The sequence below is a fragment of the Magnolia sinica genome, chromosome 5 (genome assembly GCF_029962835.1).
Source record: "Magnolia sinica isolate HGM2019 chromosome 5, MsV1, whole genome shotgun sequence".
In the NCBI taxonomy this organism is placed as follows: Eukaryota; Viridiplantae; Streptophyta; class Magnoliopsida; order Magnoliales; family Magnoliaceae; genus Magnolia; species Magnolia sinica.
This window is the reverse complement of record NC_080577.1, coordinates 102,704,621-102,717,653: the sequence shown is the minus strand read 5'-3', so window position 1 is coordinate 102,717,653 and position 13,033 is coordinate 102,704,621. Positions and strand designations below refer to the sequence as shown.

At 41.2% G+C, this 13,033-nt stretch overlaps 1 protein-coding gene across 2 annotated transcripts; it reads left to right on the top strand.

Moving 5' to 3' along the window:
* Window positions 1-5,511: 5,511 nt before the first annotated feature.
* Window positions 5,512-8,359, top strand: LOC131247411 (uncharacterized). 2 transcript variants are annotated; one of them, XR_009171716.1, is made up of 3 exons: window positions 5,512-6,420; window positions 6,507-6,665; window positions 8,221-8,359. XR_009171716.1 is itself a non-coding variant. In XM_058247714.1 (2 exons), exons 1-2 carry the CDS (start codon window positions 5,533-5,535, stop codon window positions 6,594-6,596), a joined length of 978 nt encoding a protein of 325 aa, XP_058103697.1. In that variant the 5' UTR covers window positions 5,512-5,532; the 3' UTR covers window positions 6,597-6,810. The 2 variants fall into 2 exon arrangements, 1 of the variants encoding a protein (XP_058103697.1); XM_058247714.1 differs by lacking the exon at window positions 8,221-8,359 and having other exon boundaries at window positions 6,507-6,810.
* The last annotated feature ends 4,674 nt before the right edge of the window (window positions 8,360-13,033 follow it).

Genomic DNA, 13,033 nt, shown 5'->3' with positions numbered 1-13,033 from the left:
GTTAACAAAGTATCATCCTGATAATAAAAAAAACTCATGGTGGGCTACATCATTAGAACAATATAAAAATGGCTCTTAAAACTTCTAAGTTCGCTTGGTGTGGCTTAGCTGAGTTTTTTTTTTATTAGGATGACATTTGTCTTCTTATGATTTACATCTGATTAACAGATTTAATGAAAGATGCAGATCGTGGTGGTTCCGTACACGACATGTGGTTGGGATCCCATGTCCAACGTTCGTTCCCTGTGGTGTGGTTCACGTGAGTCATGGATATGACTAAATAACCTGGAATCAAGGATAAAAGCTGATAGACGGAGTGGATTTTACGTATTCAACGTACTGGGCCGACATAGCTGGTTCTGTACATGCAGCCTAAAAAGCAGTGCTGCAGAGGATTCCGGTACAAGAGAGAGAGAAGGGGAGTGCTCGCCTCCAACTAACTTTAGATATCGAATCCCGGGAGCGGATTTCGTGCGGCTCTCACCGTGGGCCATTGATGTATGTATTCTAAATCTACGCCGTCCAGTTGTTTAAAGCAGATCCAAATCTAATGTGGATCATACAGTAGGTAATAGTGGTGATTGACCTTAAAAAAATTCTCGTGGGCTAAAAACGTTTTGAATCGACGCCGTCCAAATCTCATGTGTATTCTATATCTACTCCATTTGTATTTCTCTTTGCCATGGCCAGTTAGGGGTGTTTGGAACATGGGATTAGATGGGTTTGAGTGGGGTGGAATTATTAAAATGTAATGATTACACTATGTTAGGAATTGTCATCTAATCTCATCGCTTGAGCCCATCCCACCTCATGTCTGGTAGACGGATTGGCTACTCGTCTTGCCATTACTGGTTGGTTCTCCCTGAGCCCAACCATGATGTATGTGTTTCATCCATGCTGTTCACCCATTCTTCCATGTCATTTTATGGTATGAGCTCAAAAATGAGTTTGATTTAAATCTCAAGTGGACCGCACAATTAGCCCTACAAGGTTTTTAATGGTGTAATTCAATCACTACTATTTTCCCATGGTGTGGTTCACCTGAGATTTATATCTACCTCATTTTTGAGATCAAACCCTAAAATTATATTTCAAAATGGATGGATAACATAGATAAAACACGTACATCATGGTGAGGTTCACATATCACCGACCACTAGCCACACGAAACCCAAAGTAGAATTACCGAAACTTTTACCCTGACGCTGATTCCAAGAAGGGGCTTCACAGCTTATTCCTTATGTGAGTTTCAAACAAGACATTATAACCATCTATGTGATCTTAAAATTCACTCCCACCTAATCTCATTTAAACCCATGCGCCAAACAACCTATGGTATTGCATTTGGTCTCGTGCCAATTCCACTCAATGTTTGGGAAGACTTGGAAAAGCTTGGAATTAGATTAGATGGAATTGCATTGGGTCCCATGCCAATTCCACTCAATGTTACCAAGTTGTGTAGGTCCTACTATGATGTGTGGGCTATATCCACACCGTCCACCCATTTTTCGAGATCATTTGATAGCATGAGCCAAAAAATCAAGTAGATCTAGAGCTCAAGTGGACCACACTATAGAAAGCAACGGAGATTGAATACCTACCATTGAAAACTTCTTTAGAGCCACATAAGTTTTGGATTTGCCTCATTTTTAGGCCCATGCCATAAAATGATGTTATAAAACAAATGAATGATTTAGATATAACACATATGTGTTATTCTCAATAGTTTTAAATGATAGTAGGTATATCCAATCAATGTACCACCGTATTAGGTGGTGTTTGCCGCATGGTATTGGGAAGGATTGGGTGGGATGGAATTAAAAAAAACGTAATTATTGCATATGGTAGGAATTGTTACCTATTACCATGGGACAAGCTTAATTTCATGCTATCTTTGTAATACAGTGGTACATTGAATGAATATACTCACCATCATTTGAAACTATTGAGAATAACACATGTGTTATATCCAAATTGTTCATCTATTTTGTAACCTCATTTTATGGCATGGGCCTAAAAATGAGGTAGATCTAAAACTTATGTGGCCCCAAAGAAGTTTTCAATGGTAGGCATTCAATCCCCACTGCTTTCTGTGGTGGGGTCCACTGGAGCTTTAGAATTACTTAATTTTTTAGCTCATGCTTTAAAATGATCTCAAAAAATGGATGGACAGTGTGAATATAGCCCACACATCATGGTGGGACCTCCACAACTTGGTAACATTGAGTGGAATTGGCACGACGCAATGCAATTCCATCTAATCTAATTCCAAGCTTTTCCATTCTTCCTTAACATTGGGCGGAATTGGCATAGGACCAAACGCAATTCCATCCCACCTAATCCCATCCATACCATGTGCCAAACACTCCCTTGCAGTTTTGAATAAGTTGAAAATTAGGCTGGTTAGCATCAGTTTTAATTTTGTACCCATGGCATGTGTACAAAGATGCACATGGGTGCTCACGTGATAAGATATGTGAGCATTCCTCTCTCTCTTATATATATATATATATATATATATATATATATATATATATATAGACACACACACAAACTTGTGCGGGAGGCTCGCGTCACACCTAATCTAAGCCCTCCTATTCCATAGGTAGGAACCTAGGTAGAGACTGACGGCCATGTCAAGACATTGTCTTAAAAAAAAGGTAGATCTAAGACTCAAGGGGTCTGTACATAAAGTTCTACTGTAAATATCGACTTACAGCCATTGATGTATGTATTCTAAATCTATGCCGTCCATTTGTTTAAAGCAGATCCAAATCTAATGTGGATCATACAGTAGGTAATAGTGGTGATTGACCTTAAATTCTCGTGGGCTAAAACAGTTTTGAACCAACGCCGTTCAAATCTCATGTGTATTCTATATCTACTCCATTTGTATTTCTCTTTGCCATAGCCAGTTAGGGGTGTCTGAAGCATGGGATTAGAGGGGTGTGAGTGGAATGGAATTACTAAAATGTAATGATTACACCATGTTAGTAATTGCCATCTGATCACATCGCTTGGCCTGGCTACTCATCTTGCCATTACTGGTTGGTGCTCTGTGAGCCCAAATATGATGTATGTGTTTCATCCATGCCGCTCACCCAATCTTCCATGTCATTTCATGGTATGAGTCCAAAAATGAGATTGATCTAAATCTCAAGTGAACTGCACAGTTGGCCTGATGAGGTTTTTAATGGAGTAATTCAATCACTACTATTTTCCCATAGTGTGGTCCATCCGAGATTTATATCTACCTCATTTTTTGGATCAAGTCCTAAATTTATATTTCAAAATGGATGGTCGACATGGATAAAACGCATACATCATGGTGAGGTTCACATATCACCGACCACTAGTTACACGAAACCCAAAGTAGAATTGTAGAAACCCTTGTCCTGACGCTGATTCCAAGAAGAGGCTTCACAACCCATATCTTATATGAGTTCCAAACAAGACATTACAACCATGTATGTGATTTTAAAACCCACTCCCACCTAATCTCATTTAAACCCATGCGCCAAACAACCTATGGAATTGCATTTGGCCCCATGCCAATTCCACTTAATGTTTGGGAAGACCGAAAAAGCTTGGAATTAGATTAGATGGAATTGCATTGGGTCTCGTGCCAATTTTACTCAATGTTAGCAAGTTGTGTTGGTCTTATTATCATGTGTGGGCTATATCCACACCGTCCACCCATTTTTCGAGATCATTTTAGAGCATGGGCTAAAAAATGAGGTAGAACTAAAGCTCAAGTGGACCACACCATAGAAACAGCAGAGACTGAATACCTACCGTTGAAAACTTCTTTAGGGCCACATAAGTTTTAGATTTGCCTCATTTTTAAGCCCATGCCATAAAATGAGGTTACAAAACAAATCGCATTTGTTTTGTAACCTCATTTTATGGCATGGGCCTAAAAATGAGATAGATCCAAAACTTATGTGGCCCCAAAATTTTTTTCAACGGTAGGTATTCAATCCCTGCTGCTTTCTATGGTGGGGTCAACTTGAGCTTTAGATCTACTTGATTTTTTGGCCCATGCTCTAAAATGATCTCAAAAAATGGGCGGACGGTGTGGATATAGCCCACACATCTTGGTAGGACCTACAAAACTTGCTAACACTGAGTGGAATTGGCACCGGACCCAATGCAATTTCATCTAATCTAATTCCAAGCTTTTCCATTCTTCCTTTACATTGAGTGGAATTGGTGCAATTCCATCTCACCTAATCCCATCCATGTGTCAAACGCCCCCTTAGGGTTTTGAATAAGTTGAAAATTAGGCTGGTTAGCATTACGTGGACCGTTTTTGATCATGCACATGGGTGCTCACGTGATCAGGTAGGTGAGCATTCCTCTCTTTTATATATATATATATATATATATATATAAAACTTGCGCGGGAGGCTCGGGTCACACCTAAGTAGAGCCTGACGGTCATGTCAAGACATGAGTCTTAAATAAAGGTTGATCTAAGACTCAAGTAGACTGTACATAAAGTTCTACTTTAAATATCGACTTTGGCCTAAACTTCCCTCGTCTTTAAATCTACACTGCTTCACGTGTTGTGGTATACTTGATTCTTAAATCTGCTTCATTTTTTATTCATTTTAATATATAAAAACAGACATACGGCATGAATAAAACAAATATACCAATATGGCTCTACTCCTTTCGAGCTCATGTCTCAAAATGACCCATAAAAATAGATAGACACGATGAATAAAACATATACATCAATATGGTCCTACATAGCATTGTTATATGACCGTCCATCTCTAGCCAGGTCCTGGTGTTAGGGGATCCTTAAAGATCTATCCCTTCATTAAGTGAGCCCACTATCTTTACGGTGGCCAGAAAATCAGTTGGTTCAGGTCATCATCTCAGCCGCAAGCCCACGTCCAACACGGTCCAATAGTCGATGCATTTGTGCCCGGTTTTGGAAGGAAGAACAGGGGAGCGGATCAGGTGCGGCCCTGACCTTGGCCCCACCTTATATATGCATTGTATGTCCACGCCGTCCATACGTTTTCCAGCTCATTTGCTAGGGCGTCGACAACGAAGCAAATCCAAATCTCAGGTGGACCACACCACATGAACAATGACGATTGACCATCTACCATTAAAAACTTCCCAGGTGATGCTTATTTGCTATCTGATTATAAGTTCACAGATAAGGAAACAGACAAATATCATGTTGATCCAAAACTTTTGTGGCCCATAAAAAGTTATTAATGATCAATCACCACTTTTTACTGTGGTGTGCCAACTTGAAATTTGAATCTGCTCCATTTTTTGGCTCATGGCTTAGAACGATATGGAAAAATGGATGGACGGCGTGGATATATAATACATACTTCAAGGTGGGCTCCATGCTCAGATGAACGACCCGGATCTCGTAGACACGAACCGACAGTCAGCGATCTTCCGTGCATTTTGTCCAGGGATGCAGGCGTTCCATCACGCACTTGAAGTGCTTCCATTCCATTTGCATTCTGTTGTAGAGAGAGAGAGAGAGAGAGAGAGAGAATGTACCATTGGGCTTGTAATCCGAGAAAAAGCCCCACCACCATCAAGGCCACCTGGCCTTCTTCCCCAGATGAGGCGAGACGGACGGCTCAGATTTCATCGCCGTTGCGATCGCCATCCGAGGAGGAGAAGCTCAACGCAGTGTTCGATCGACTCCCTCAGCTCCTCGAATGGAAATGGTCTCCTTTCCCAACTTCCTCTTCAACCCCAACCAAACCCTCCTTCCCTTCCCAAACCGATTCGACCAAAATTACGAATCTATCCTCCTCCACCCTCCAATCAAAAGGAAAGGCAGTTGCTCAGAACCTCATCGAAGAAGAAGAAGAGCCGAAGCTTCTTCCAATCGTTTTCGCTGCAAGTAGAAGGCCGAGAAGCCATTTAAATAGGACAATCCTCTCCAATCCCTGGTCTGAAACCCTCATTCCCAACCCACAACCAGCATCGCCATCGGAATTTCTGTCTTTCGACGGTCTGGATTGTCCCGATACCCTCTCCGACGCCCTCAGAAGCAGCGGCGTCACTTCCGACACTCCTTCCTTCCATCCATCCGAAGAAGAAGAAGCAGAAGAAGAAGAAGAAGAAGAAGAAACCGACAGCAGAAGCTGCGGCAGAAAACGCCGATTCCTCCGCATCAAAAAATCATCGAAGAAGAGAAAGAAAGAGAAGAAGAAAGTAGGCGGAAACAGACGTCTTCCAGAGGAATCTGTGAAAGCAGGCGGAAACAGACGTCTCCCAGAGGAATCTGTGAAAGTAGGCGGAAACAGACGTCTCCCAGAGGAATCTGTGAAGGTGCTGAGACAATGGCTCGAAGAAAACATAGAGAATCCGTACGCATCCTCCCAACAGAAGCAGGAACTCGCTCTCTCTTCCCGTCTCGAATACAAACAGGTACAATGCCGAAAAAAAAAAAAAAAAACCCTACTGCTGCTGTTGTTTTGATCGTTGTGGTTGTTGCTGTTGGTGTGTTGTTGCAGGTAGGAAATTGGATTTCTAATGCAAGAGGGAAACTCAATATAAGGAAATGCACGGATAAGAGATATACAAAGAGAATGTATAGATCGTAGAGTTGTTTGAGAGATCTGACTCTTTCCATTCGCTTCAGATTCTTCTATTTCACCACAGACATTGAAAAGGTAGAGAAGCTTTTCAAATTTTGACAGGTTTATACACCGTTGCTTCGGTGTATTATAGCGTTACATTCCGTTAAAAATGCATATGGAATGAGTTTTTCTGATTTTCTGCAACACCTGTTTTGGGCTATATACCGTTGTTTTGGTGCATTAGAGTATTTCCTTCCTCTCTTTTCTATTCCTGATTTGCGCTTTTCTGCAACACGTGGGGCCCACTTTGGTTGTATATGTGAAATCTACTCCGTTTATCTAGTTTTTTCCCTTGATGTTTGATCCTCAGGACAAAAATCAGCTAGATTCACGGCTCGGATGGGCCACGTCAAATGGAACAATGGGGATGGGATGCCAACCGATAGGTTTCTGTGTGGGGCCACCATGGTGTTTATCTTTCATCAAAGCCGTTAATCAGGTGTATTTCACCAGGATGAAGATGAGTAGAAAAATCAGTGTGAAACAGAACTGTTTTTCGTGGTCCCATTTATGTGGCCCATATTAGATTTTAATGGGGTTTATCTTTTGAATGTATGGTATAAATAGCGATACTCACCTGATGGACGGAGTGGATTTTACATATACAACATGGTGGACCCCACAGCTTGGGTGTTTTGCGCTGTAGTTTTAGACGATTCCGATACGATAATGGAGAGTGGTTCACTGCTCTCATGTAAATCCATTTGGACCTTTTGGAACGACTGCTTTTACCGTCCATTTTGATGGCCGCTATTTGGACGGTTAGGATTGATTGGTTGCTGTGATTTTTGTACTGATGTACATCCCTGATTGCCCAAAAAGCTTCAACAGTGGATGGGTCCGCCCCCAATTTTAGATGATCCAAGCCGTTTATGAGATGGGCCATATAGCGGATGGAGTGCGCCAAGGCATTTTCCAAACTTCAGATATTTTTCTGCGAACATGGACCGTTTGGAAAGCGAATTGCGTCCTACCACCGCCAGTCTCCAGCTGGGAACGGGCGGGAGCTTTGAGTGGCCACCGGGATGTATGGGTCTTATCTACACCGTCCATCCATTTTTTCGTATCATCTTAGGATATGGACCGAAAAATGAGGAAGATCCAGGGCTCAAGTGGACCACGCCAAAGGAAGCTGCGTTGTAGTGATTCTCACCGTTGAAACTTTTCTAGGGCCCACCGTGATGTTTATTTTCCATCCAACCTATTCATAAAGTTACATACACCTGGATGAAGAGAAAACGCAAATATCAGCTCCATCCAAAACTCCTGTGGGCCCCCAGAAGTTTTCAACGGTAGAGTTTAATCCCTATTGTATAGTCCACTTGAGCCTGGGATCTGCCTCATTTTCGGGCTCATATCCTAAAATGATACGAAAAAAATGATGGACGGTGTGGATAAGACCCATACAATCCGCGTCCGACCGTTTATTAAACATTATTTCCTGTGGCCACTGAATAAACGGTTGGAATGCTTTGGATCACGGAACCATGGCTCCACGTGTACGGATTCACACGAATCACGAAATCTGTACGTTTATCTTTTATTTACTTTTAAATAGTTCATAACAGAAAGTCAATTTCATTTTCAGGCGGTTAGGATGTGCTCCCAACGGACGGTGGACCCCAAAGCATTTCCCAAACTTCAGATGTTTTTGTCTGAATATTTTTATGGCCATTGATTGAATGGTTAGAGTAAGCTAATGAATAGGTTAGATGGCAAATACATATTAAAATGGGCCCCAGTAAGTTTCAATTGTGGCCGTCGTTATCCCCACTGTTTCATGTGGTGTGGTCCACTTGAGATTTGGACTTGACTTATATCTGAGCTATGCCCTAAAGTTAACCGGTGAAACAAATGGACGGCTTAGATATAACACATACATCATGAACTACTCTGTTTAAGATCTTCCTACATGGAAAATCAGGTCATTTAACTCCTCAAAGTCTCTACCACAACATAACAAACCAAATAAACGGCCAGGATAAAAGTTTGTACCGTTAATTACTTTTTACGGACAGGGTGGATTTCTGACAAGTATCCCAGTGGGACCCACCTTCGTACCAGGAACTTCCTAAAAAAGGCTTTGTCAGGAAATCTTTGTTTGGTGGTCCTACAACTAAAAAGGATGGCAAATACCTCATTTTGGGATCAATGCCTAAAATTATCTTTCAAAATGGTGGGGATAAAACACATATATCATGGTAGGGTCCACGTAGCACCAACCACTAGCCACCAGCGCCGTCGCTGGTGGTCGGTGCTCTGTGGGCCCACCATGATGTATGTGTTTCATCCATTCTGTTCATCCATTTTACGGATCATTTTAGGGCTTTATACAAAAAATTATGGTATATAAATCTCATGTGGACCACACCACGGGAAAACAATAGTGATTGGATATCCACCATTAAAATCCTCCTAAGGCCTACTGTACTGTTTATTTGACATCCAATCTGTTGATTAGGTCATACAGGCCCAGATGAAGGGAAAAAAACAAATATCAGCTTGATCCAAAACTTTTATGGCCTCCAAAAGGTTTTTAATGGTCGAAGCTCATTCAACACAGTTTCTTGTAATGTGGTCCACTTGAGATTTGAATATATCTCATTTTTGGTCTCATACCATAAAATGATCTGAAAAAATAGATGGACGGCATGGATGAAACACTTACATCATGCTAGGGCCCACAGAGCACCGACCATCAGCCATTGGCTGGTGGCAGGGGGAGTAGCCAATCCGTTTCCACGGCCTCGCTAGCCAAACCGCGTCCGTTTCCAACCTTATAGAAAGCTCAAAACTTCACGCGCGCGTTTGGTGTTTTCATATCTGGCCACTTGGAATTAGGGCATGGGGTGGAGTAGTAACTGGTGTTATTCAGGTGTAAACCTGATTTTCATGTACCACAAAGGATTGAACCACTGCCAACGGTCCAGATTTCATCAGAGTGAGCAATTTTATACGCTGAGAAAGTTTCGAAGGGGAAAGGTGGCATGTATGTGCCTCAATCCCCACCGTCCAAATCGTGTGGTCTGTTATGGACCTGTTTCTAAAATCAGGTCAAGCAGTTAGCGGCTATCAATCAAGTGGATGGTTAAAATAACTTCCAAAATCATCATACAAATGTTGATTGATGGACGGTTATGATTATCAAATCAATCCGACTACGGTGGGACACGTATGACTTCCAAATGATGGGGCCCACCAAAAAACGGTTGGGCTTTCTTGTGCCATTTGTACAAGTAGCCAAGATTGATATCTATAATCAATCAAGGTGTGTTAATTTCACATGTAGGTGCATGTGTCACAATGTAACATGTGTGTGAGATCCGAGCCTTTCATCATCTGAGATAGGTTTTTTATATGTTCACATATAAAAATAAGCAGCTAGAAATGGAAATTTAACCGTAAAATTTTTAATTGTCTATTTATAAATAAAATGGACGGAAAGTTTTTAAGGATAAATTTAAGTTTAAAGTTAAAATTTATTATTTTTAGTCATTTATGATTTTTTTATTTTTAAAGTGTTCTATGGTCCAAAGAAGTATACTTATGTTTAAAGTCCTTGTTTGAATAATGGAAAAGAGTTTAAGTAAATCTAAAAGATGTATTTTATTTTTAATAAATTTATTATTTTATAAATGTTTACTATTTTGAAAAAGATAAATTTAAGGCTAAAAATTTTGTAAGTCACGCAAAAGATTCCGAAAGTCATATGAAATGGCTTTGTAACAAAACATTATTCATATTTTTAATAATAATTTCTTTTTTAGATATTTTTTAGTAGCGTGGATTCTCTCTTCCTCGTGGATACGAGGTTTATTTTTAAGAAAGAAGACGCTGATCTTTTCATCCTCCTTTCTCTCGGTACTTTGCCATTTGATATGGGGCAAGATTTTTCTTAGTAAACATATTCATGGCAATAAACAACCCCAAATCATAGACCATAATTTTATTAAAGCAAGGTTAACTTAGGAGCGAATGCTTTTCAAAGTAAACCTATGAATACAAAGAAATGTCTCATGAGGAATAAGTAAAAGAGTGGACGTATACAAATGGGATGCCTCTAAGTGAATCCATCATAGAAATATTCCTTAAGACTCCACAAATGGATCAACTAATGGATTCATGGTTGGATTAGAAAATGATTCAATTGAATTAGGAAATCATTCAATGGATGGATGGATCGATGGATTGACGGCTACAGATGACTTGATGTCCACAGAGATGAGCACTTTTACGGTCATGACCAACAACGTTTTATCTTCTCTGCAACAGCCAAAGTGCGAAGATCAAAAGGCCAACGGTGACTACAATAACATCATGATCAATAGATGTTGATTAAGAGTGACTTATAATGAGACAATCAACATCTAATGAAAACACAATCGAAGTTATGGTAATCTACGATTGTAAATCCATTGTTGCAAAAGAGTAGAGAACAACACCCCAAATGCGAAAAATTGCGAAGGAATTGAAGGTGAGATTCCATTTTGAAAGTTCCATCTTATGATTGAAATTTTGATTCAAAATTTGTGTCATATGAGCCACTCGCCTCACACGGGTGGGGCCCACTTCACATGGGCCACCCACCCCGAGTGTGCCCTTGCATCCCACAGGTGTTGAGGGTTAAATATTGCATATTAGACTCCAGTTATTACCTGAATTTACGAATATGATATTGTTTAATGGCCTATTTTAATCGTATTTGTGTTGCAAGGTGAATTTAGGAGACCAGACTGAAAAATGGTACTAATAGCATGGATTTAATGCTAAAAAATCACCAAAGTAAAGGACGGATCTTAGGGGATGTAGATCAAAGAAATTACATGCCAAAGATCCGAGAAAATCAAGTGATCAACGATAAAAAGGCCTGAAAGTCATCCTGAATGCAAGATCATAAGATTCTCACCATCTGTTTGGCCTTAAACTTTATATTTGTCCTGAGGACCATAAAGTAACCGTACACGTAAAATTTCAACTGTTGGATTTCTGTGGAAGTGGCCCAAGGGACAGATCAGCCACCAAATAGCTGATTTGGGGCCCACCTGATCTCTGGATATGCCTCAATATTGATCTCAGCCCCTTTAAAATTAGGTGGATAAATGGATGGACAGTGTAGATTTTCCAGGAAACCATCAAAAATAGGCCCCGCTTGCAGGAGCGTGTGCACGTGTATTGTGCACCGGCGAAACACCGAACGAGCGGAGTCGGTCAGCGTGCGCTGACCCGACTCCTGCTCAAATTCAAATCTCACAGGGACTTACGGACGGATTCAAGTGGGCCACCATCATCATACATTTCGATGATCCACACCGTTCATGAAATTAATGAGGTCAAACCGACCGTAACCTGATCTGCGGTCTGGTTTCCTCAGATGTTTCATGTACTTGAAGGATCCAAACGGAGGACGGATGGTAGAGTAAAAATCCTGATGGACCACACCGAATTCGAGCCATAACACGTCATTTCCGACCGGTTATTCGAAAGGAATCTAATGTACGGAATGGATTTCCTGGTCGGCTTCGATCATGAGCCCCACCAATCATCAGCGCAAGAAAAAGCTGCGCGAACTCTGTTTTGCGAACGGAACTGGTGATCCAGGTGGGCCACTCTGATTGTCCGGAAGGATCATCTGATCCGTCCACTGGGATCGTAGGACAAAACCGTCCATGCCCTAGTCTTATTCTGTGTTTCCAAGCTATCGTTCGAGTGAAGGACGGATCGCGAACAAGAAGTGCGAACCGCATCCACGCGTTGGCCTCCGATGGGATGAGTTGTGGGCCTCTGTCTTGAAGGTGATAGAAAATCCACACCGTCCATCCTGTAGGGACGGGAAATTCGCTGAAGACTTAGGAGATTATTCGCCGATCAGCATGGAAAGTGGGGAGTTGGGGGCGCTGTCTTCTTGACTGCGTAACAAGACTTACGCAGAGGAATCTTGGCTGTGTAAACATGACTTACGCACTCCAACCGACTTCCGGACGACCGACCTGCCTAATCTCTATAAAAGGGAGAGAGAAAGAGAGAGCTGCAATCTTCTGGTGCACGTGGGAAGGAGAGAGAGAGAGAGAGAGAGAGAGAGAGAGAGAGAGAGGAGAGAAACAGGGAAGTGGATGTGAGAGAGAGACAGGAGGACCGGCTGGCTGAGTTTTTCTTTCCCTCTTCTTTAGTTTTCTTCCTTTAATGTTTTTTTTATAGAGATTTTTAGTCCATCGTGTCTATGACAAGCTAAACCTCTTAGCTAGGGCTAAGAGGAGAAGCTTCTAGCGTGATGGGAGACTTTTTATTTATGTTAAACTTAACTAATTTTTATTCTAATTTGATTATAAGGAATGCTTTTAGTTTTTAATGGTTTATTGTGACTTAAATTACAATGGATATACGATAGCTCTAAGCATGTCATT